The following is a 24,823-nucleotide window of genomic DNA, read 5'->3' on the forward strand; positions in this document are numbered from 1 at the left end:
AAAGATTTATATCCTCTACCAGGGTACAACACTCCAAGCAGGGACTAACCATCAAAATCTGAAAGAGAAGAGCTGTGGCCCCTGTAAGTTTAAAATTCCAAGCATGTAAAGATCCATGAAAATCACAAGTAGGCCCCTGGATCATAACAGATGAATAAGGGATTTATAATCTTTAAACTGCAAGGAGAATGGCTTACATTTGTACCATTTCTTCTTGTGATTACAATCATTGTCCTGAAAGCAGATGTATGTTGTGCCTTCGCTGATTTTATCTGTTGTCCATCATCTCCAGGAGACAACAAAATGGTAATGCTGCTGTACATCCCATGAAAGACAATAAAAATCTATGTAACTTTAAAAAAAAAAAAAGGAAGATTTATATCCTCCTTCAGAGGAGCAATTCTACTCTAACCTACAGGGTCACTGTCAATCACAATCCACAAGATGGCAGTGGCAGTGTGTGGCCTAGCGAGTTTCCTACCCGACTCTGAAAATGTATTTTGAAAGTAGTAATGAGGGAATACGTCATCTAAGATTCTGTTTCCATTCAACTGATTTCCAGGTCTCTTCAAGTCTCAGATCTTTTTCTACTTCTCTGTCACCACTGCTATTTTTGTTGTTAGGTGCCATTTACTCAGCTCCAACTGACAGGGACCCAATGCAGAACAGACTGAAACACCGCACAGTCCTGCACCATCCTTACAGTTGTTCTTGCCCTGGAGACCACTGAGGCAATCCCACTGTATCAGTCCATCTCTTTGAGGGCCTTCCTCTTTCTGCCACACCCACCCCCTCCCGACACACACACACACACACACACACACACACACACACTCACTTTACCAAGCAGAATCTCCTCCAGGGGACTGATCTCTTCTAACATTAGGCCCATAGTGTGTAAGACAAGCCTCGCCATCCTGGCTTCTAAGGAGCCCCCTGGCTGGACTTCTTTCATTACAGATTAGTGCGTCCTTTCAGCCGCCCATTATGCTTTCAGTATTCTGCTGTAATAGCTTCCTGTCTACTTACTCATATTGACTCTGCTGCCTCTGGTCTGATCTTTGTATTATACTTGATACTATACTTAAAAATATAACTCCAGTCAGGTTACTCTTTTACCTAAAACCCATTTCCTAGCTTCTTGTAGCTTTTGGTAAAGATACATTTAAACAAGGCCAATCCTTCCACCTTCTATTCTACCTTTCTCCCTTAAAATGTGTATTTGACCCTTGCCAACCTTCCTACATGAACTAGCCTAGCCCACTACAGTTCTTTTATCTTTTTTATAGATGCTGATCCTTTTACCTGAAACTCCTTGTTCATCTCATACTTAATTCTGTAGTTGTCACTGTCTTTGGAAAACCATTTTTCAAGTATTCATGTACCTGATTTATAGACTTTTTAGTGCAATTCACTAGTTGCTGTGTGTGAGACAGTATTAATCCCCCCCAAAAAAATCAGAATTGCGCTAGGTTTTTGACAATAAACAGCATGCCTCTCATGCCCCATGTACCTTACTCACCTGACTTCACTCCATGCAACTTCTTTTTGTTTCTGCAAATAAAGAGTGACATGAAAAGTGATTTGACAACATAGAAGAGGTGAAGAAGAAAAAACAAGTGAAGTGCTGTCAGTCATTCCAACAGATGAGTCTGAAAAATGTTTCCAATAATGGAATTTCACATTTGACAAATGTATTAAGTGTAATGGAGAGTACTTTGTTTTGTAAAAAAATGTTTAAATACATAACTTTGGGGGAAATTCTAGTTTGGGGTTTACCCCCTCGTATAAGAAACAGTGTTTTCCTCCTCTTCCCTCTTGATTGTAAAATTTTCAACCTGTTACATTGAGTATATATCTGCTGAGTTAACATATCTGAATAAGTTAACAGCTTTAGATTAGCTGTTCAGATTCGGAAATGTATTTGCGGAGTCTTAAGGAGCTCTGGTGGTAGTGGGGGTAAGGCTTGGTCTGCTCCACAGCAGATGAGGCTGTCAGATCCCTTAACGATTTTACGGTCTCAAACCCTATGTAGGGTTGCAATGAGTCGGATTGATTCATTGGCAGCGAGTTTGGTTTTTCATTAATTCCTGGTGGCACTTTAGGTTAACCATTGGTTTGATAACTGCAAAGTCAGTGGTTCAAACCCACCAGCTGATCCAAAGGAGAAAGATGAGACTGCACCTAAAAAGATTTTCAGTCTCAGAAACCTTACAGAGTAGGTCTATCTGAAGTTACCTGTATCCTGCTACCAGGACTCCACCAGAAAATACAGCAGTTTACAAACTTTTAAGAATCAAATAAAATCTATAGGTTCTTTCCCTATAGAGACAGACATAAACCCAAATTTATAGGTACCTTCAGGTAGCTATCAAATCAAAAACCAAAGCCACCCCACTTAGTGGATTCCTACTCAGAGCAGATCTATAGGACAGAGGAGTACAGAATGTGAATCTGTACCTCTAGTCTATAATACAATAAACTTTACCTTGGTAGACCCCATGGGCATACATGCAGTCGGCCATATAGACAGACATTATGAGACTGAATTCCCAAAAAGTGTGAAAATAAAGCCTACTTGGAAAGGTTCCCACTAAATTTTGCTTTCATTTTCTCCTACATGAAAAGTTCTGTATCTAAACCTTTCTTCATCTTCAGTCCAGGATAAAGCCTGGCTCTAGAAACTAGAAATATATGAGAGCTTACCATTGCTCTTTGTTTTAAAATAAGCCATAACTTTCTTCTCAAAGTCTTTTCTGCCCCCAGAACTTAGTTGCGTTTGGAAGAAAGACCATTTCACTGATTTGTTAGCAGAGTACTTTATCTGCAGCTAATCCGAAGTAAATATTTGGCTGGCAGATGAAAGGATCCCCACAGCCCCTTTACATTGGGATTAGAGAAAGGAGGCACAATTGAAAATAGTGTTACAACTTTAGGATGAGTAACGAATCTGAAAAATTTCAGCTAGCTTTGTGCCAGTCTTCTGTTTTTGTTGTTGTTGTTTTTTTAGGCTACAGTAATAGATGAAATCAGGAGTTAAATGAAACAATCCCAGGGGATACTTATAATCCCATAAGAAAGACAGAGGGCCTTTAAAGCTAATGTTCTTAAATGGCAAATTATTTTTAAAAATCCACTAGAAAATTGCTTTCTAATTTCTTTAAAATAGTAAAAGTGGAAATTCTTATGCCAGAGAACAAAATTATTTGTCCTTATATTGAAATGACAAAAGATGTCAAAAATGGTTTGTGTGTATTTACTAGTTTATAAAACTCCTCTTTCATAATTGAATATACGTTTTCATTTTATTTTTCTGAAATGGTAAATTAGGATTTACATATAAGATCAGTTTCTGATTTTATTATTAAACTATTCTGGGAAATTTTGCTAGGTGGCAGCATATGCTTAATAATAGGTAAGTTACAGATAATCACTAAGCACCTCTAAATTATTTTAATTGTTGCTCATAAGAAATAAAAATAAGTATAATCCAACTGTAAATTGCAATTAAATGGCCAGGCTAGATATTCTTTTTATAAACCATAATTAATATTGCTAACTGCGCTCTAGTTCTAATTGTGGAAAATCATTTAACAAATGTTCTTATAATCCACCTATGTAATTATATTAGTACTTTACCATACCTTAATGTTTAATTTCCTACCTACAACTTTTATTATCTCACAGAGAGTTATTTGTGTTCTTCTCATTCATAATTATTTTAGTTTTAGTAACATATACATTTATGTTCGGTGTATAAAAGAATTGTGCAATAATCACAATTTTCTAACCTTTTTTTCCATTTTGGGGCTCATTATTATTAGTTTTCCATTACCCCAATCTTCCCTGCCATAACCCTAAGTAATTATTAATCTAGTTACTGTCTCTATAGATTTTCACTTATCCTGAGTTTCATATAGAGAAAATCATACACAAGGCACAAACAATGAAAACAAAATTAAGCACAGAAAAAAGCTCAATTCAAGAGACAGCAGAAGATAATAGAAACTAGAACAAGTTAAAAATGGGTAAATGCCATCCCCTCACAGGAGGGTCACAAGGAGGAGATGAGCCAATCAGGGTGCAGTATAGCACCAATGAAACACACAACTTTCCTCTAGCTCTTTGGTGCTTCCTTCCCCCCACTATCATGACTTCAATTCTACCCTACAAATCGGATTAGACCAGAACCAGCACACTGCTACAGATAAGAGACCACAACACAGGGAATCCAGGATAGAGCAACCCCTCAGGGCCAACAATGAGAGTAGAGATACCAGTAGGATAAGGGGGAGGTGGGGGGAGAAAGGGAGAATTGATCACAAGAATCAACACATAACCCCCTCCCAGGGGAATGTTCCTAAGAAATAAACAATTGAACCCAAACCAGAAGGGTAAACACATGTTACCAAAGTAACATGAGAAGAAAGGCATTCCTACCAGAAGAAAAGGCTCTGCAGTCAGTTTATGAATGGTACATTCCAGGATTTATCAGAAAGCCCAAGTGGTTATGACAGCAATTGGAAACCACTGGAGAGAGTCATCAGATCTCTGTGTTTAAAAAAAAAAAATCACTATTCTGTGTGTGTTAGAGGGGGACATGGATGGATGTAGAGTTAATAGTTAACAAGAGAACTAGGAAGTAAAGATATACAATAGTGGTACAATTTCAAGAGAAATAATTAAGAGATAATTGGTGATGGACTCATTGTGAGGTATTTTTGAAAATAGACATATCTCTAATAAGTGCTACATTTCTGTTTTCTATAACTTGAGAAGATTGTTTCAGTCTCTAAAATATAAAAGATCAAAATGGACATCCAATACAGACATCTATGCACCAGTGTGAGTTTGGAATAACAACAAGATTATACAAAAGGAAATGTCAAGTATCAAGTGTGGCCGTGTCATAAGAGCTAATTGTTCTTAATTTGAGTCTAGATTTAAGAACTAGCCCCAAACCCATTCATATATCCATGGTTTATATGTGTCTCTGGTTCCCTTTAGAGACATCATTACTCATCATTTTTTGAGAGTGGTTGTTAGGTTCCACCAAGTTCGTTTCAACACTTAGTGGCCCTCTGCACAACAGAAGAAAACGCTGCCTGGCCTTATGCCAGCTCCACAATTGCTTCTATGCTTGGACCTATTGTTGTAGCCATTGTGTCTGTAAACATCTTGTCTCGGGTCTCCTTTTATCTGACCCTACACTTGACCAAATATGATGTCCTCCAGAGACTGTCCTCCTGACAACAAGTCCAGAGTATGTGAGACAAAGTGTTAGCGCCTTTACCTCTAAGGACAACTCTGGCTGTACTTCGTCCAAAATAGAGCAGGTTGTCCATTTAACAGTTCAGGGTACTTTTAAGATTCTTCACCAGCACCCAAATTCCAAAATATCTTCAGTCTTCCTTATTCATTATCCAGCTTTCACATGCATATGAGGCAGTCGAAAATTATGTGGCTTGGGTCATTTGCAGCTTAGTCCTCAAAATAACTTCCCTGCTTTCAACACTCTAACGAGGTCTTGTACAGCAGATATACCCAATGCAGTGGGGTTTTTTATCTTGTCTGTTGCCTCTATGAAGATTGATTGTGGATCCAAACAAGACAAAAACCTTGACAACTTCAACCTTTTCTTTATGATGACGTTTCTTGTTGGTCCACTGAGAACTTTGGCCTTAGTTACATTGAGTTGTAATCTGCACTGAAGGCTGAAATCCTTGATCGTCATCTGCAAGTGCTTCAAGTCCTCACTTTCAGCAAACAAGGTTGTGTCATGTGCATACTGCAGGATGTGAAGAAGCCTTTCTCCAATTCTGATGCCATATTCATAGAATCCAGCTTCTCTGATGATTTGCTCACCATACAGATTGAATGAGTATAGTAAAAGGATACAAGTCTTCCCTGATTTTAAATCACAGTAAGCCCTTGTTCGTTCCCACAACCACTTCTTGATCCATCCACAAAGCACAATGAAGTGTTCCTGGATTCCCATTCTCCTCAAGGCTGTCTGTAGTTTTCTAGCCACACAGTCAAATGTCTTTGCCAAGTCAATGAAACACCAACATCTTTCTGGTATTCTCTGCTTTCAACCAAGCTCTGTCTGACATCAGCAATGATATCACTTGTTCCACGTCTTCTGAATCTGGCCTGAACCTCTGGCAGCTCCCTGTGAATGTACTACTGCAACTGTTGTTGGATAATCTTCAGCAACATTTTACTGGTATGTGACATCAATTATATTCTATAATCTGCATGTTCTCTTGGGTAACTTTTTATTTTTGGACTGGGTACAAATATGGATCTCTTGCAGTCAGTTAGCCAACTAGCTGTCTTCCAAAGTTCCTAGTACAGATGACTGAGTGCTCGAGTGCTTCGTCAGCTTGTTGAAACATTTCACTTGGTATTCCGCCTGGAGCCTTGTTTTTGGCTAATGCTTTCGGTGCATCATGGCCTTCTTCCTTCGGTACCATTGGTTCTTGTTCCTATGCTACTTTTTGAAATAGCTGAATGTCCACTAATTCTTTTGGTCCAGTGAATGTGCTTGCTTTACATCTTCTTTTGATGTGTCCTGTATTATTCAATATTTTGCTCATATAATCTTTCAATCTTGCAACTTAAGACTCCCTTTTATTCTTGAGTTCATTCCATGTAAGATACGTTGTGTGTAGATGCCCTTTTTGGTTTTCCAACTCGAGATCTTTGTATATTTCACTGAAATGTTTTATTTCGTCTTCCTTCTTGTGAAACCTGGTTTTTGAAATACTAGTGACATAGCCTTCAACATCACAACACACAAGCCATTGTAGTATAACAAAGTGTCTGACAAGTGGTGAAAAATCTGTCTATATAAGCAGTAGGTATGATGCAAAGGTTAGGTGATTTAAAATGGAATAGACAAAAAGTAAGGGTATAATGTTGGATGGGTTGTTCAAATAGACATCTAAGTTACTCAGAATGATAGTATACTAAGGTGGAAAAAAATTGAAATTGTATGCCAGTGTCTTCAATGAGTAGTAATGCAGGGTAAGAGAAAGTGCTATTGTTGGATGCAACAGCTTCAAAGATACTGAGAAATTACATTGTTGGTTAGATTATTTTATATAAAGAATTTGAAGCAGTATGTGTTTCTGGTATTTTAGTGTGGCCCAGAAAATGTATGCATATTACAAGGCACTAACTACCTTCTAGGAAAGGGGCCCTGGTTGGTTGGTAGTTCATTCTAAACCACCATTAGCTCTATGAGAAAAATACTGGGCTTTCTACTCCTATAAAGTTACTCTTGGAGGAAACTCACAGGAGCAATTCTGCCCTGTCCTGAAAAGGGTCGCTATGGGTCAGCATCGGCTTGATGGCAATGAGTTTGTTCTTTTGGTTTGATCTTCTATGACAGTGGTTCTCAACCTGTGGGTCGTGACCCCTTTGGGGGTTTGAACAACCCTTTCACAGGGGCCGCCCAATTCATAACAGTAACAATGAAGTAGTGATGAAAATAATTTTATGGTTGGGGGGGGAGGTCACCACAACATGAGGAACTGTATTAAAGGGTCGCTGCATTCGGAAGATTGAGAATCACTGCTCTAGGAGACACCAACCAGTATATAAAAACAAGATCTACATAAGCACTTAGTGACAGAACAGTGAGGTAAAGGCTTTAGTACAAGAACCTACTACTTAGTTTAGGGACCCCTCCCCAAGAACACAACATAGCTATAACTGCACAGGCTGAGGAAGGTGTTACAGGAACGATTAAATGTGAACTGATTTGTGTATAGTTCTTTGGAGAAAAAGAAAAGAGACATTCCAAGAGAAATTATAAGGAGTATGATCTCACCATAATAGATAGACATAAATCCAAAATGGTAATATGGCATATAGTTCTTTGTAACCAAAATAATGCCTAGGTTTGGGCGAATAAATCTGAGTTTTAATATATTTATTTTTTCCCCAAACCATTGTATTAGCTAATTCAGACCTTATATACCATTCCATAGTTCAGTCACATTACGTAGTATTGTGCAATTGCTACCCCAGTCAGTATCAAAACATTTTCTTCTTGAATGCCTTGTTATCAGCTCCCTTTACCCCTCCACCCACCCCCCCAGTGTACCCCCCAGGAACCCTTATTCGATTTATTGTCTTTAGAGGTGCATCAATCCTGGGTTTCATATACCAAAATGCAAAAACAAAACAAAGATTCATGAATGCCTCCACAGTGACAAAACACATCAGAGATAAACCCCAATATGAAAAAACAAAAATAGTCAATATTGAAAACCAGATCAGGCCCAAAATTCGGTGCTCTTGGTAGAGCTGTCTTCTGCTTCTTCATACACCATGTCATTTAAGTCTTAAGTCTTCAGTTTGTTACAGGTGTGTTTGAGGTAGAGTCTAGTTCACCTGGTGGAGTTTCCACTTCAGATCCCTCGGGTATGACCTTTGGAACATGTTGCACACCTTGAAGTACCAGGATTCAATGCCCCAATGTTCAGTGGAACTTGACCTGTGTCCCCAGGGGGTGTACCGAAACATGGACCAGTGTGGCTTATTAGGTGCATACTACCAGGCATGCTCCCCCTTTAGGGTCCTTAAAATGACTGTTGGTGATTTTTTCTTAAGAGTTCAGCATTACGAGTCCATCTCGAGGGGAATGAGTGAAAATATGTATCCTTGTAGATAACACATAAATATGCCTTTATGTTTGTGGTGTTTCTTTAAACATTGAAATCATTTATTACTAACGAATAAATGTGAGCAAAGTACAATCACTTTCATGTTTTCATTTTTATCAATTTAAACACATTCAGTAAATTAAAATCAGTGTTAGAAATTGGAATCTGTTAATAAAACCTAAAAATACACAGGTGAATGTAACATTCTTTTATTAGGGAACTCAGTTTATTATCTATCAAGCTATAGTACTCAAGTGTGAATCACTGCGAATGCCATGGCTTTTTTTTCTTTTTAATAACCTGTTTTTCTTAATTCCACAGATATATTCTTAGATGGGTGGTTTATTCCTCAACTATTTATTGAAGGAGTTTGATTTCATCAAACTACGAATGTAATTAGGGTTAAAGTGAGGATGTTTATCCCTGAACTCAGTGCCCTTCTCCTTTTGACTCTATTTCCCTAAGGTTGTGAAGATGAGGAGAGACGTGAAGAGAATCCGAGTTCTGGTTATCCGAAAACTTGTCAGGAGCGTTAGCCGACTGAAGACAAAGAAGTTAGTCATCTAAACTCCTGTTAACTCATAAAATGTCAAAAGTTGTTTTTATTCAATATTTTTAAAATGTGATGGTGGGACCTGGAAGAATCATTAAATATCTGACCATACTCTGCTTCATATGTAGAAAGGATCTGCATAAGATAAAATGCTGTAGCAGCCTGTCCTTACATGGCTTGGACCATATTTCCTAAGATCTAGGAATCCCTCTACTGGTTTTCAAAACTATTTTTTTCAGAATGTAAGTTCTCCGAGACTATTTATATATGTTATGTTGCTAGAAATTAATTTATGATGTTGATATAACATTATAACTAATCACACCTGGAATCACTTATGAAAATTCTACCACATTTTCCTTGAATTGGAAATTGATTTGAAATTATCTACTTCATAAAAGTGTTTATTAATACAATGTGTTCCGTATAACTTTTGGGGCTGTCACTAGTGTTATATGGGAGGAGGATGAGACCTTCTCCTCTGGTAAAGATTTGCAGCCTTGGAAACCCAGAGCCAGTTCTACTTTGTCCGATAGAGTTGCTATGAGTTGTCATCTACTCCGTGGCAGTAAGTTTGGTTTGGAGTGTTAAAAGTATCCTAATTCTAGTTTTTGCTACTTGGAGCAGGCGCCCTTGTACAAAGTCATCAAGTATGTTTTCTTCCTGCTTTCCTCTTTCATTCATCTTCAATAATTTATTCTTCCTCTCTAATATAATCAGATATTTGTGATCTTTATTTTTTTTTAATTTTAGATAACAGATTTGTTTATTTTAGGAAATTATATCCAAATTGTAATTGTGCCTTTTAAAATGTAAGGTACATTAAAAGCAGTGTGCGATTGCCTTATTTATAACAAGTATAAACTTCTAAGAGTTGATGGAAATTTTTCATTGTCTCTTAATTCCATTTTCCACAAGCTTTTGAACCCCTTTATATTACTGGTCATGTCATAACTGAATGAAGGTAGGGAACCGTCTATGGGGTAATGATCACTAATGTAGTGCCAGGACGGTGGTTCTTTTTGTTGTTGTTTTTGGTGTAGAGGGTGCAATGGGCAATATGGGTTGCATAAACGTTTATTGTGCTTTTAATAAAGAAAACAGTTACAGTATTTGGGCCTAAAAATTATTTTTATTCCTGACTAAATAACTGCACTTCCCCTCCGCACTTCCCCAACAGAGGTCCTGAGGACGCACTGTTAAAAAACCAAAGACGGGCCCAGCGGTTACTTGAAGAAATCCATGCCATGAAGGTAAGGACGGGTGTGTTTCTGAGTCTCTGGTCAGTCTGTGTTTTGTGTGCATGTAGCAGTATTTGAATATCCCTGAGTATTGCTTAAAACTTAACTTGGTATGCATCTGTGTGGTGAAGATTTCACCACATTTTGAGAACTAATATGTTTAAGCTTGCATTTTTCCACGTTTTTATTGAATGTATTAAAGCGCTAGACTAATTTGAGTTAAAGTTCTGCCAAACTAAACTCATATAAACTCATAGTAATGCGTTAGGCATAGGGTTTTCTTTCCACAGTAACTTTAGACATGAAGTCTGTTACGCTCAGGAGTTGAAGTCTTCATGCAGTTGGGAATGTGGATGGTGATGTTGGGGGCTGACATCATGCCCTGCCTACTGCCAACTCAATAAATATTTCTGTGATGGTGTCAGCATTTGATTCAGCTCTGTAGTAACTTAAAATAAAATTAGTGTTGGGCCAACATGACCTGTATTTTGATTTCTTCCAGCCAGGCTCTTCACTAGCGTAATTCTTAGGTCTTCTTGCTGCTCTTACTTTGTAAAAACTTTCATTTACCAAATGACATGCCATTAAATGTCTGAGAGACTGTTTTATTACAGAACTTAAAAACAACATTTGGTACCAACAATTATCTTAATTGCCGGGTCCTTTCTGTGTGACTTGCATTCGGTCTAAGTTCGAGTTTTGAGTTAGATAAAAGAGCATGAGCATTCCCTTGCAGTATTTTAAGGAGCCCAAGTGGCCTGGTGGGCTGCCATTGCGGTGCTCACCGCACAGCCCGTGGCGTGAACCCGCCAGTTGATCCAAAGGAGAACGCTGAGGCTCTCAGCTCTCGAGATGAGGTAGAATCATTTCGGTGCCATTAAGTTTGATTTTTTCTGAAAGGTAATCAAATCTTTCCACTAATTTTACTTTAATAGGAAATTTTACTTTAAATAGGAATTTTTTTAATATAAATGTTTTATTGGTCAAAATTCCTATAATCTGAATACAGAGCTGTAAATTCTTTCTGTTGTGGAGTTTTGTTTGTTTTTCTCCACAGAGCAACTGAATTCATAGAATCCGTCTAGTCTCGAAGTTTTAATTCAAATCCTAGGTCAGAATAATACTCTGTATTTAGCTGCTCATTGTTGGTATTTTTCTGGTTTTATATTTCATTTAGGCTCTCCCTTCCCCATCACTGTGAGAAGTAAAGTGTCTAGAGATGTTTTTTTAATTTGAGGCTAGCACCAAGATGGGAAATTTGGTTTCTTGCTCTGTTTTTCACTCTCTCTTAATGAAAGTCCTCACAAAATTATTTTGCCCACCTGAGTTGTTTACTATAATTTCTCTCAGATAATCATTTTTGTGTTGCTAAATTATTGAGAGTCTTTGAGGTATTATATAATTGCTTATTTTACCATGAAAAAGATGAAATATAGATAATAAATCTTTTTACATTGTATGAAGAATCTTTAGAATGCTTCATTTTCATGCTTTTTTGATAATGAATCTGATTTAGTGAGAAAGAGAAGCGATCCTATAAGATCTTATGTAAACCAATTTTCAGCTTTTCTTAAGTCTCATAAACAGGTAAATCCAACTCAGTGATAACAGTTTATGGGTTTATAAGATTTCTGTGTTGTACCATGTGTTTTCCCCACTTATGTTTTTCCTGGTGCTTGCTGCACAACTATGGGATTGTTGTCTCATAATAAGCCACAGTTTCTGCCCTTCTTAGTCTCTGACTCATAGTATCACGCTAAGGCAGAGTAGAATTGCCCCTGTGCCTTTCCAGGACTGTAACTCTTAGTGAGAGTAGAAAGGCTCATCGTTCTCTCGAGGAGTGGCTGTCGTGGTTTTAAACTTGCTGACCTTGCAACCCAACACGTAACTACTCTGCCACCGGTCACTGAGAGTTGCGGTAGACACTGTGGCAGTCTGATTGTGTAGTCCTTGCCGTCATCAGATTTATAGGAAGTGTGTTCCTTGGATTCGTGGCCACGGATTTTCCAGGGTGGTCGAACTGGACTGCTCTTACATCAGCATCTTTTCTAACGCCTCTTAAACGCTGGGTTCAGTTTAAGCACACACAAACAATAAAAAGTATACCAGAACGCTCTGTATTTGTTTTTCTAATGTACTTAATTTACTTCTCATGTATGGTTCTTCAACAGAGTAGGCTTTCTTTTCTAAAACAAGAACTACCCAGTAAATATTTTAATAAAATTGTTATTTGTAATTTTCCAAGTATCAAAGATATAGTTACAGAAGAGAAAATCATGTAGTCATAATTATATTTGAAGGAAAACCTCTATGGATTTCTTTTCCCTTTTTTCCCCTTTGTGGCTCATGTACCACTACATTTTTATAGTGTTGTTCATGACATACTGTCCTATATGATAATAGGGTGTTTTTCGATGATAATAGGGTAGTTTGTTGCACGATGACTTCCTCCTGAAGAAAACCTAAGTTGTTTTTGGAAATGGGAGTTTCCTTTTTCCGAACAAGGGAAGAAAAATGGCCCAATTTTTATTCTGTAAAATGACAGGTTTCGCTTGGACTCTATAATGTACGGGCCCCAAGTCTGTGCTGCTTTTTCATATGCCTGCTCTGAGCTGTGTGCTCTTTTTAAATACTGGCTTCTGAAATGGTTTTCTTGTCTTTATACGTTGAAATAACTTAACAATATCTTTAAACCCTTAACTTTTAGCTTGAGAGGAAATGGTAAAAGAGATGTATTTAAAATGATTCAAAAATGGGCAAGACATCTCTTCCTGGATGATAAATACCTATCTTTTACTGAACATTTGTTCCATGCCAGGCACTGTACTGAGTTTCATACGTGCTGTTTCATCAAGTAGGTATCATTATTGTCCTTGTCTTACAAACTAGGGATCTGTGGCTTAAAGACGTTGAACAGCATGCTCTAGGTCAAGCAATTTTTACAAGATGACCGCATAAATGATAACCCCTGAACTATTGTCATTGAGTCAACTTGACCCATAGGCCAGAATAGAACTGCCCTATAGTATGCCATCTTCACAGGAACGATTGCCACACCTTTCCCTGAATCAGCTGGTGGATCCAGACTGCCATTTGTTTAGTTTGCAGCGGAGTCTTTAACCATTTCACCACCAAATTTACCAGAAGCTAATGGTAATAGCCATATTCTCTAAGGCAAGAGGTACCCAAAATATTTTTAGATGCCACTCTCTTAGAGATTAGTCAAGATAATCAAATAAGGAGACGCCAAAGTGGGCTCTCTTATTTTCAGATCTCTTATTTCTTCATACCTAAATGTAGACTGTGCATGTGACTATAAATATAGAAGGACCATGCATAAATAGATATATACTTTATCTCATGTACTTTGAACAGGTAACCAGGAGAGACCAGCCCCCTAGTAGAGGGCCAGGTTCAAAGAGGAAGCCCCTCAACATAGATGGATTGACACAGTAGCTGCAACACGGGGCTTAAACACAAGAGGATGACACAGGATTGGGCTGTCTTGTCATAGGGTCACTATGATGAGCTCACTAGACAGTACCTAACTGCAACCTCTATTCAAAAGAGTTTACCTCAGCATAGAGTTGTAAAATATAGAAACGATAATAGTGTTATTAGAACGGAACACAGGCAACTCATTAAATGGGATTATAACTGCAGGCATTGCTATGTTATCAGATGCCACCTAGTCAGCGTGTACCCATAATGAGAGCCTGCACCATCCTCGTAAGTGCTGCTCTGTTTGAGCCCATCCTTGCAGGCCCAGTGTCAGTCCATCCTGTTCAGAGTTCCTCCTCTTTCACCGACCTGTACTTTACCAAGCCTGCTGTCCTTCTCCAGGGCCTGACCTCTTCACCTCTGGTCCCTCTCTCATTGCCTCTCTCTTAACCTCTTCATGTTGGCTGCTTATACCTGTGTAAGGAATCAATCAATCTCTCTCTCTCTCTCTCTCTCTCTCTCACTCACTCACTCTCCCTGCCATCACTTCAATTCCAATTCATATAACGACCCTGTAGGATAAGGTAGAGCTGCCTCGATAGGTTTCTGAGGCTGTAACTCCTTACAGTAGGAGAAAGCTTGCTCTGACTCCTGTAGTTTCCAACTGCTGTCCTTGAGGTTAGCAGCCCAACACATAGCCACTATGCCACCAGGGCTCTAATCTCCACAAGGTCACTTAATACTATTGGGGAGGTTTTGTACCACAGTTTATATAGGAAACTGCCTAATCCCCGCTAGGTAGATAAAACAAAAACAACCCATCAGTTTGGGGGAAATTATCAACTTGAGCCTAGAAAGGTCATAAATAATAAGGAACCTATTATGCTGTATTTTCCAGATTTTATTACTCCTATTATTGTTAAATATACAAGTATGTAGCAATTTATTAGTTGAGACACTTACTGTTTCTCACATGGACTTGCCTCTGGTATCACTCCTGAAATAATATTCTAGACTAACTAGTGAGCTTTCTAAATCTAGATCTGATCAAGTTTCACACCTGCATGGAATACAAATTCCTTTGTAATCTGATTCGTAGTTACCATTCTGCCCCCTCTTTTAGGCCAGCTATTGCTGGCACTGTCAGGTTGATGTTGAACCGGTAACCACAAGTTCGGCTGTTCAAACCTACTAGCTGCTCTGCTGGAGAAAGAGAAGAGAATTTCCTCAGATAAAGATTCATAGCCTTGGAAACCCTGTATAAAGTCACTATGGATTAGAATTGACTTGATGGCAATAGGTTTGATCTTGAGCCACAAAAATACTAATCTCATGCTGTATTAGTCTGGGTACTTTGAAGAAACAAATCCACAGAAACTCATATATAAGAGGGAGTTTTATATAAAGGTTAAGTGCACATCAGGAAAACATCCCAATCCAGTGCTGCCCAAGCCCACAAGTTCAACATTAGCCCATATGTCCAACATCAATCCACAAAGTCCTCCATCTCACAAAACACTATGATGCCAACTGCAGGAGGAAAGCCGAGTCAGTAAACGTGTAATCATCTCAGCGCTGGTAGGGGTCTCCACGGGTGCTCCAGCACCCAGGGCTGCATCGGTGTAGGTCCATGTGGCTTCTCCTCAGGGATGTCTTGCAGGAAGTGAGCCTTGCCAGCTGAAGCAGGGAACTAACTACTAAGGCAGCTGCACCCTGGTCCGACCATCACAAAACAAGAGACCTGAGAACTAGGAAGGGGAGGCTCACCGAGACATTTATCCCTCCGCCCTTCAATTAACCCCACATGTGTTTATCAGCCAGATTGGCGCAATAAACTACCTACCTCACATGCCTTCTTATTTTTTATTAAACTTTTTACACATAGCACATCCCTTCCAACTGAGACTTATCCTCTTCCTTCAATACCATGCTCTTGAATGGTTGCCCCAAAACTTCCCCAACAATACGACATGCATCTCAAAAGAATTATTCACCACTATATACAAATTTTAACCTTATTTGTCTCTGCAATCATACTGTGTAGCAGTGTTTTCAAGACATTCCTAAGGAGATCTGAAGAAAATAAGTTACTATACTCCGCTCATTGACCTTAACATCCACTATTGCAGTGGTTCTTAACCTGTGGGTCACGACCCTTTTGAGGGTTCGAACAACCCTTTCACAGGGGGCCCCCCATTCATAACACTAGCAAAATTACAGTTATGATGTACCAACGAAAATAATTTCATGGCTGGGGGGGGGGGGGGACACACCACAACATGAGGAACTGTATTAAAGGGTCGCAGCATTAGGAAGGTTTGAGAACCACTGCAGTATTATGTTTGGTAAAGTGTGAATTCTGCCTTGCTTAGCTAGCTGGTTAACTGACTTATAATGCAAACTCTGTTACTTACATTGGTAAGTCTATAGTATGATCCACATGGCCAGCAGTTCAAAACCACCAGCAACAACAAGGGAGAAAAACTGACTGGGGTTCAGCATTGGCTGATGGCAGTGAGTGTGTTTGTTTGTATAATATCGAAGTTATCCAATTTTCTGAAGATAAACGTAATAGTCCTTGGACTGTCTCGAAGGTCAGTAACCAAAGAGTTGATTTTGATTTTTGTTTAATGTCAACTATCAGAAACACAAAAATAAAAAGGCACTTTATTTCAGAGTCCCCTTCAGCTAGTTCCCTAAGGCCTTAAAAATTACTTCTAATTAAAAAAAAAAGATGAAAAAGTTCTAAATTTTTTTTTTAATGGCTTTCATTGTTCCTAAAAGCAGATCAGGATACCCCGGTTTAATATCCAACTTGTGACTTTGGAAATGATAAACAGGAAGTTGGCATGCTCGCTGAAAAGATGAGTGTATACTGTTTTTGCACTCTTGCGGCAACATTCAGGAACAAATGATCACATTGGAATTCTATTTGCCTGTTTTCCCTCCTGGCATGTGGCATTCTGTCTTAAGCAGAGCACTTCTCACAAGTAAAAGTGGTATACATCCTCGACTTTTAAACCCACCTGCTCCTGCTTAAAAATAAAGAAGCTAGAGCCTCTGGCTTATGTGAAAATGCTACTACCTAGTTTGTGAATGAAGCGCTAATTAAATAATTGCTTAAACCTGGCTAAGCCTCTCAAAGGCTGCAGAGTGTGTAAACATGGTGGGGTGAGAAAAGCACCACATTAGCTTTTAAAATGTATTGCAGGGGTAAGGGTGGAGAAAATAAAAATGTATTTTATCGGTTTTTTTGTTTTGTTTTGGAAGTTTTGTAATTCTGGTAATTTGAACTTACACCCTTGGCAGGACATTTCCTACTAACTATGAAAATAACCCAAAGCCCTTTTCAACTACTAATTCAAAAATTCTGGACAACTAAATACTACTGTCATAATTCCAGTGTGTAATAATGTGATGTTTGAGAAGAAGCAAATATTACAGCACGCAGTTACAACAAAGGGCCCTTGAGAAAAACAGCAATAAGAACAATAACAGATCTTGCAAAACGATTTCGGTTGTTTTTTTCCCTCAACTGGGATGTCACCTCCCTTTGGGGAAGATGGCACAGATTATTTTCAAACATTTAAACTCGTTACCTTGAACACATTTACATTGTGAAATTTCTATCATGGTGGAAACAACTGTGAATACACCTTTTTTTGTTTCTTCCTTTTAGATAAGTGATGTTAATTTTTTTGGCTTTTCAAAGAACTAATATTTTGTTATGAGACATTTAAAAAATTCATCCTGACTGTCAAGAATTTTGTGTCCATGTTACCTACCTGCCACCAAATTATGTAAGCTATCTTTAATAATTCACAGTGAAAATATCTGGCTCACACTATTCTCCCCTTTTCCTTTTTAACAACAAACCAACCCCTTATCAGATAGACCGCTTTTATAGATGATTAGGCTAAGGAGGAAAGTCCTCCCTTTTCAAATTCGTGATTTTTTTATATAATTTTGGAAAATGTTAATTTCCGATACGCATTAAATATCAAGAATAGTATGGATTACAAGTCAGACTGTAGTGCTGGAGGAATCCTCGAATCCAAGTGTCCGCTCATGGAACAGCGGTGAGGATTCCGTTCCAACACTGGACACAACGGTGACACAAGACATAACAAAACCCATCTAAAAAGGTAGGTGTTTTTACTAACCTGCAAGGCTGCTATAGAATTTTGTTTAGATTCACACTACATATGCTTGATTACGATGTTCGCATCTTGTCTTAGCAACATATCAGGTGATTTTGAGGTGGTGGAGTTTGCAGAAAATGTAAAGATTGTCAATTCCTTCATTTTATTTCAAATCATTAATGAATGAAAACAAGTCTGACATAGCCACTGATTTTTTTTAAGTCAGTCTTCCTAAGAAAGAAAGAAAATGACAAATTTAGTGCAAAGAGAGAATCCCCCCACTGAGTCTTTTAACAGAAAACAAACAAAAAACCAATGAACTTTCCTTCAAAAGAGGGAAAGAAACCAAAATCTGTTACCATAAATTTGCAAGGATATTTCCCAGTTCCCAGAAAGCAAGTGTGTTTTGCATGATGTATTTGAATAGTGGATGTCTACGAAGCAAAGAACTCTGGCAGTCCGAAATCATCCACCAACACGCCATCATCATTCTTGGTGTTCGCGGGCACACCTTCAGGAATGGCAGGTGCACATGCTGCTTCATCCAAAACAAGCTGTCTCGTTAGCCAGAATCTCATCATCACCCACTGCGCCTAATTCGGCTTCTAGATCTCTTCGTCAAATTCTGGGGTCCTGTAACTATGAATCAGTGCTTCTTGGGTTTCCTTTCATATCCTCTAGCTGGCTGTGCAGATCCTGAGTCTGGTCAATTTTCACGCGCTTGCCTGCTTTCTTCATTTCTTATATTCCTGGTTTCATAGCATCAGCCGTGGTCTCGGTGTCCTTCACTGTTTCCGTGGTCCACTCTGCAGTATCTTACGGTGTCGTAGAAGGCAGTTGCTGTGCGCGGTTTCAAAGACAGTATGCTGTCAGAGATTTGAGTATCTTGAAATGGTTTCTAGATCATAATTAGAAAGCTTTGTTTGGACCTTTTATAGAAAAAAGATAGCTTAATCACAAATATAAATGTTACTGGATGGATTTCTCAAGATGTCCCTGATTTTTCTTTCATTGTGTCCAGGGTATATGGACTTTGCATTCTGGGCATTATATATTATTTATACTTCTAGCTGGCTTGACATCAAATATAAGAACAGTGCTCATAAAAATGGTAATGGTAATTGTAGTTACTAATTATTCAGCCTTTACTCTACGCCAGACTCTTTGGCTAAACGCTGCATATATTATGTTAATATCCTTAATAGTTTAAGATTTTTATTGTACTACTATGAGCTTACATAATTATTCAGTTTGAATTCTTTTTTCTGTAACGAAAATTGAGCAAAGAAAATTAAACTTTCCAATGGATGTAGTTTAAAAATCCTACTACATGTAATAAATCCTCTTGTGTTGTTAATTGTTAGGCTGGCTAGCACTTGTAGTGGTCCAGTGTGTGTCCAGTAAACTGGGACCTTTGGGAAGTAGATGGCAAGACCCGTCTTCCGAAGTGCCTCTTGGCGGGTGTGAGCTGCTCCCTGGGAACTCACTGCTACAGCAATGACCCCCTTTAAAGTAGTGTTCGGACTCCATTTCAGGAGCAGGATACTTTTTTTCTCAACTAACTCATCCACTCAGCTCCAAATCATGGAAACCTCCTATGTATTAGAATAGAACTGTGCTCCCTCATCTTGGTAGTGGCTGGGTTTGTTGGTTTTTGTTTTTAGTTTTTTTTTAATCATTTTATTGGGGGCTTATACAATTTTTATCACAATACATACATCCATTGTGTCAAGCACATTTGTACATTTGTTGCCTTCATCATTCTTCAACATTTGCTTTCTACTTGGGCCCTTGGTATCAGCTCCTCATTTTCCCCCTCCTTCCCTGTTTCCTCCTCCCTCATGAACCCTTGATAATTTATAAATTATTATTATTTTGTCATATCTTACACCATCTGACATCTCTCTTCACCCATTATTCTGTTGTCTATCCCCCCAAGGGAGAAGATTATATGTAGATCCTTGTAATCAGTTCCCCTTCTACCACACCCTCCCTTCACCCTCCAGGTATCGCCACTCTCCCCACTGGTCCTGAAGGAGTCATCTGTCCTGGATTTCCTGTGTTTCCAGTTCATTTCTGTACCAGTGTACATCCTCTGGTCTAGCCAGATTTGTAAGGTAGAACTGGGATCATTATAGTGGGGGGTGTTGTTGTTTTTTTTAAATCAATCATCAGACCTTTCGCTAAGGCATCTCCAGTTAGACCTGAACCTCCAATCTTTCTGCTAGCAGACAAGAATGTTAACTTCTTCTACCATGCAGGAACTCCAAGGCCAAAATCTTCTTAGATGAGCTTCTCAAACATCATCATTTCTGTTTGTTTTGACTTATTCCCTGGAATACACTTACTTTCTTATTCACTGTCATCTAGTTGATTCTGACTCATAGCGACCCAGTAGAACACAGTGGAACTATTCCTGTGAGTTTCTGAGACTGTACATTCTTATGGGAGTAGAAAGTTTCATCTTTCTCCCTCAGGGCAGCTGTTAGCTTTTTTCTTTCTGTTTCTTTTAATCATTCTATTGGGGGCTCATACAACTCTTATCACAATCCATACATACATCAATTGTGTAAAGCACATCTGTACATTCATTGCCCTCATCATTCTCAAAACATTTGCTCTCCACCTAAGCCCCTGGTATCAGCACATTTTCCCCCTCCTTCCCCACTGCCCCCTCCCTCGTGAACCCTTGATAATCCATGAATTATTATTTTGTCATGTCTTACACATCTCATACACCTTGATTTTCTGTGAAGTACTTATCCTCTTGTGAGGCTAAAATATCTTGTGACAAGATTTTTGTTTAACATGCTTGATAATGTTTATGTTCAGTGAATATATTTATTTTAAAATGGAATTCAAGACTCTGGAATCTTGAATTGTAAAAGTACCTTGTTTTTAGTTTCTTCATGGGAATCATTTTCTTACCTCTATGAAGATAATTTATAGTTTAAACTGTATTCACTTTAGTTTTTAAAATAGGGGAGAGCGTAACTTTTGGGCTTAAAATTCAGTTTGGTACAAAAGGGAGACAGGATTATTTGTAGACACTTAGTTCTTTAATTTTATATATATGTAATTATACAATAAAGACAATTATTTAATTCACTTGTTGCCTGCAAAAACTTGATACAAATAAAATGTCCTTAGTCGACTTACTTTTTAAAAATTTGCTCACTTTCCTATTCAAAAACATAAATTAGGTTCCTATTGTCGCCTAGATGTAAATTCATGTTAGGTGCTCTTGGTTGCTGCTAATAGTTCTTGTTTAACCTTAGCTGCTTTTCAAAAGGTGGAAAGTTCAAGTACTCTCATAAATCCCTCATAAAAAAGCCCTGGTGATCTTCATGCAAAAAGTAGCCATTGAATACCCTGTGGACCTTGGATGAAACTCTCTAAGGGCACGCAACACAGCAGCAGGGGGGGCAAAGTGATGAAATCCCTGGGGAACACCAAAAATAGACTTTGGAGACAGAGTATGGCACCCCATCAGACTCAACTGGAAAACACTTGTACAGGCCAACAAACAAACCTTTAAGTATCTGTAGGTGTCTCCTTTTGTGTCAGTGGCTTTCTTTTTATTATTGGTGGTGGTTGTTATTGTTTTGCTGGTCTTGACTTCCTTGGTTGTTTTGTTTGACTTTGCCTGGTTTTTGTACTTATTAATGTCTCTGCATGCCTATCTATATAAGATAGGCAGAATAAACAATTTGGAGATGAAAAGAATGGGACCAAAGATTCCGGGGCCAAAAGGGAGAAGGGAAGGTGGGAAAAGGGACAGGGAAACCAATCCAGGGACGAGGGAACAACAACTGAAATAAAATCAATGGAGAAAAGGGCGTAGGATGCTTAGTGGGGCTAAAAGAAGGGCAACGTAGGAGTGAGGAATTGTTAAACCCGAATGAAGGCCAAACATGTTAGTGGGGCAAGAGGAAAGTAAAAGGAAATAGAGGAAAGAACCAGGAGGCAAAGGACATTTATAGAGGTCTAAATACAGTTCTATACATGTAGAAATATATTTATATATAACAAGAGGGGAATAGAACTATGTACTCATATCTATATGTTAAGAATTAAGATTGCAGATGCACATTGGACCTCGACTCAAGTACTCCCTTCATACAAGACCACTTTGTTCTAATAATCTGGCATTCTGTGATGCTCCCTTCCCAATGTGATTGCTGAAGACAAATGGGTGCATAAGCAAATGTGGTGAAGAAAGTTGATGGTACCCGGCTATCAAAAGATATTGTCTGTGGTCTTAAAGGCTTGAAGATAAACAAGTGACCATCTAGCTCAGAAGCAACAAAGCCCATATGGAAGAAACACACAAGCCTGAGTGATCATGAGGTGTCGATGGGATCAGGTAACAGGCATCTAAGACCCAGAACAGAATCATACCCAATGTGAATGTGGGGTGGGAGTGCATGGAGTGGAGACCCAGTGCCCACCTGTAGACAATTGGACATTCCCTCACAGAGGGGTAACAGGGAAGAGATGAGCCAATCAGGGTGCATTATAGCACCAATGAAACATACATCTTTCCTCTGGTTCTTTGGTGTTTCCTTCCCCACACTATCATGACCTCAGTTCTACCGTACAAATCAGATTAGACCAGAACATGCACACTGCTAAGAGCCCACAACACAGGGAATCTAGGATAGATAAGCCCCTCAGGGCCAACAATGAGAGTAGAGATACTAGGAGGATTAGTGGATGGTGGGGGAAGAAAGGGGGAATCTATCACAAGGATCAACTTATAACTCCTTCCCAGGGGGGATGACAATGGAAAAGTGGATGGACGATGTAAGATATGAAAGTAACAATCTATAACTTATCAAGGGATTTTGAGAGGGAGGGTGGGCAGGGGAGGGAGGGGCAAGAAATGGGGAGCTGTTATCAGGGGCTCAAGTGAAAAGAGAATTCTTTGAAAATGATGATGGCAGCTTATGTGCAAATGTGCTCGACACAGTGATTGTGGATTGTGATAAGAGATGTAAGAGAAAAAAAAAAGAGAGAGATGTAAGAGCCCCAATAAAAGTATTTAATTTTTAAAAACGAAATAAAACACAATTCTCTTCTGACACACAGAGGTTGCGTGAGTCAAGAAGATTAAATCGACAGCAGGTGGTTTTTATCAACTGCTGCCTATTAAACGCTTATTCATCAGGAGGCTGTTTTGGTTTTCGTTGGCTAGCTCTTTTCACCCTGTCCGACTTTCTCTTTCATCCTCTGCTTTGGTCTTCGTGCTGGAGTCAGAATTATATTTCCTACATGTTTTATGCATTCCTGTCTTTAAGTTTCTGCGTTTTCTGATAAGAGGCATTATTCGCCCTCGCTGCATCCATAAGCTTGCAAGCCAGTGCCACGACTTTGACCACTTTGTAAAACTGGTCTTGTTGGGAATGAACAAGTTTGTCCAATTGGAAGGAATTTGAATTTTGTTGTTTTGTTTGTTTTTGTGGTACCAACTGTATGATGCTGCGGCATGTGATTGAGCTGTGGAGTGTTAGGACATCTGAAAGAGCTCTCAATCAAATGATTACATTAAGAAAGAAAACTCTTTTTCCAGTCAGTTATCTAGGTAGGATTAGTGAGTGCTTCCAGGGCTGGATCCATTTATTAAAATAAATTAATATTTATCAATATCCATTAGTATTCTGTCAACTTTCAGAACCTTGTTTTTGCCAGTGCTTTAAGAACAGCTTAGGACCACAGGCAGACAGTCCCCTGCAATGATTTAGCGCAGTGACTGGGTGTTCTTTCCATCTTCTTTGGATGCTTCCCCTATCCTCCCACTTTTTCCTCATACCCAAACTGATGGCCACCATGTCGATTTCAAGTTACAGTAAGCCTACCCTGCAGAATTGAATAGTTCCTTAGGATTTTTAGAGACTGCAAGTTTCTGTGTTGAATTTTATTTTACTGGTTTTTCACTATTGAGAACTACTGCACTAAACAGAAGTTGCCGTGTTGCTTCATCTTCACCACTTTGTACACAAGTTAGCTGGTGACGTAGTCTGTTGTAGTCTGTTGTATTGCATCTTCCATCTTGTTGTTAAAAGGCCAGGTTCTGTCTATGTTACTCCCAAACTTAACTGTTCGATTTTGGTTATATCATTTTGACATACTATTCGAAGCTCTACACATAGACTCAGTAGCATGTTCTCAAAGTTAATGCATAGCCATAGATGGAGGTTACAGCAAAGTGCCATTGAGCTAATCAAATTGAAGATAAGTCTCTATCAGAATTATTTGTGAGGATAAAATTACTTTTATCCTCTCACCTAAAAATGATGAAACTTTGTTCTTAACTCATTTTCCAATTCAGTGAGTAGTCTGTTAATTTGTTTCTAGTTAAGTAAATCTGGCAATGTGTTGAAGAATTTTAGGATTTGGAAGGATCTGATTATAAAAGAAAAGAAGGAGGTCCATTGTGTCACACTTCCCGACACGTGGACCTGGAGTAGCTCTTGTACGTTACCTGTGTGCTCGTGGGTGTTTTTCATCCTACAACTGTAAAATAATTCTTTTTCAACTTTATCATTGTGGTGGTTAAATAACCTATTCATTATCTAAGACTTTTAACTCTTTTAATAAATATAAAATTTGTCAGTAATATTTTACTGAATATATTTGGCACAAATAAAATGTCATTTAAGTTGTCTCCCTTAACACAATTTTGAAAAGTTATGACCAAATTATTCATTGGCAGAAGAACAGATATCCTTTAGGGGATTAGCATTCAAACTAAGCATTGTGTAGTATGCA

The 24,823-nt window shown here is 38.6% G+C and overlaps 1 protein-coding gene across 3 annotated transcripts in view; it reads left to right on the top strand.

Annotated features, from left to right (window-relative positions):
• Nucleotides 1–24,823, top strand: part of SRFBP1 (serum response factor binding protein 1) — a 63,228-nt gene that overhangs the window by 3,042 nt on the left and 35,363 nt on the right. Inside the window, exons 1-3 of one of the 3 annotated variants that reach the window (XM_075541432.1) lie at nucleotides 6,093–6,226; nucleotides 9,141–9,229; nucleotides 10,409–10,481. In XM_075541432.1, coding sequence (XP_075397547.1) covers nucleotides 6,179–6,226; nucleotides 9,141–9,229; nucleotides 10,409–10,481 — 210 coding nt within the window. In that variant the 5' untranslated portion in view covers nucleotides 6,093–6,178. Of the gene's footprint in view, nucleotides 1–6,092; nucleotides 6,227–9,140; nucleotides 9,230–10,408; nucleotides 10,482–24,823 lie in introns of those variants that run through there. The other 2 variants (XM_075541435.1, XM_075541433.1) reach the window with 2 other exon arrangements.

The sequence above is a fragment of the Tenrec ecaudatus genome, chromosome 2 (genome assembly GCF_050624435.1).
Source record: "Tenrec ecaudatus isolate mTenEca1 chromosome 2, mTenEca1.hap1, whole genome shotgun sequence".
Taxonomy (NCBI): Eukaryota; Metazoa; Chordata; class Mammalia; order Afrosoricida; family Tenrecidae; genus Tenrec; species Tenrec ecaudatus.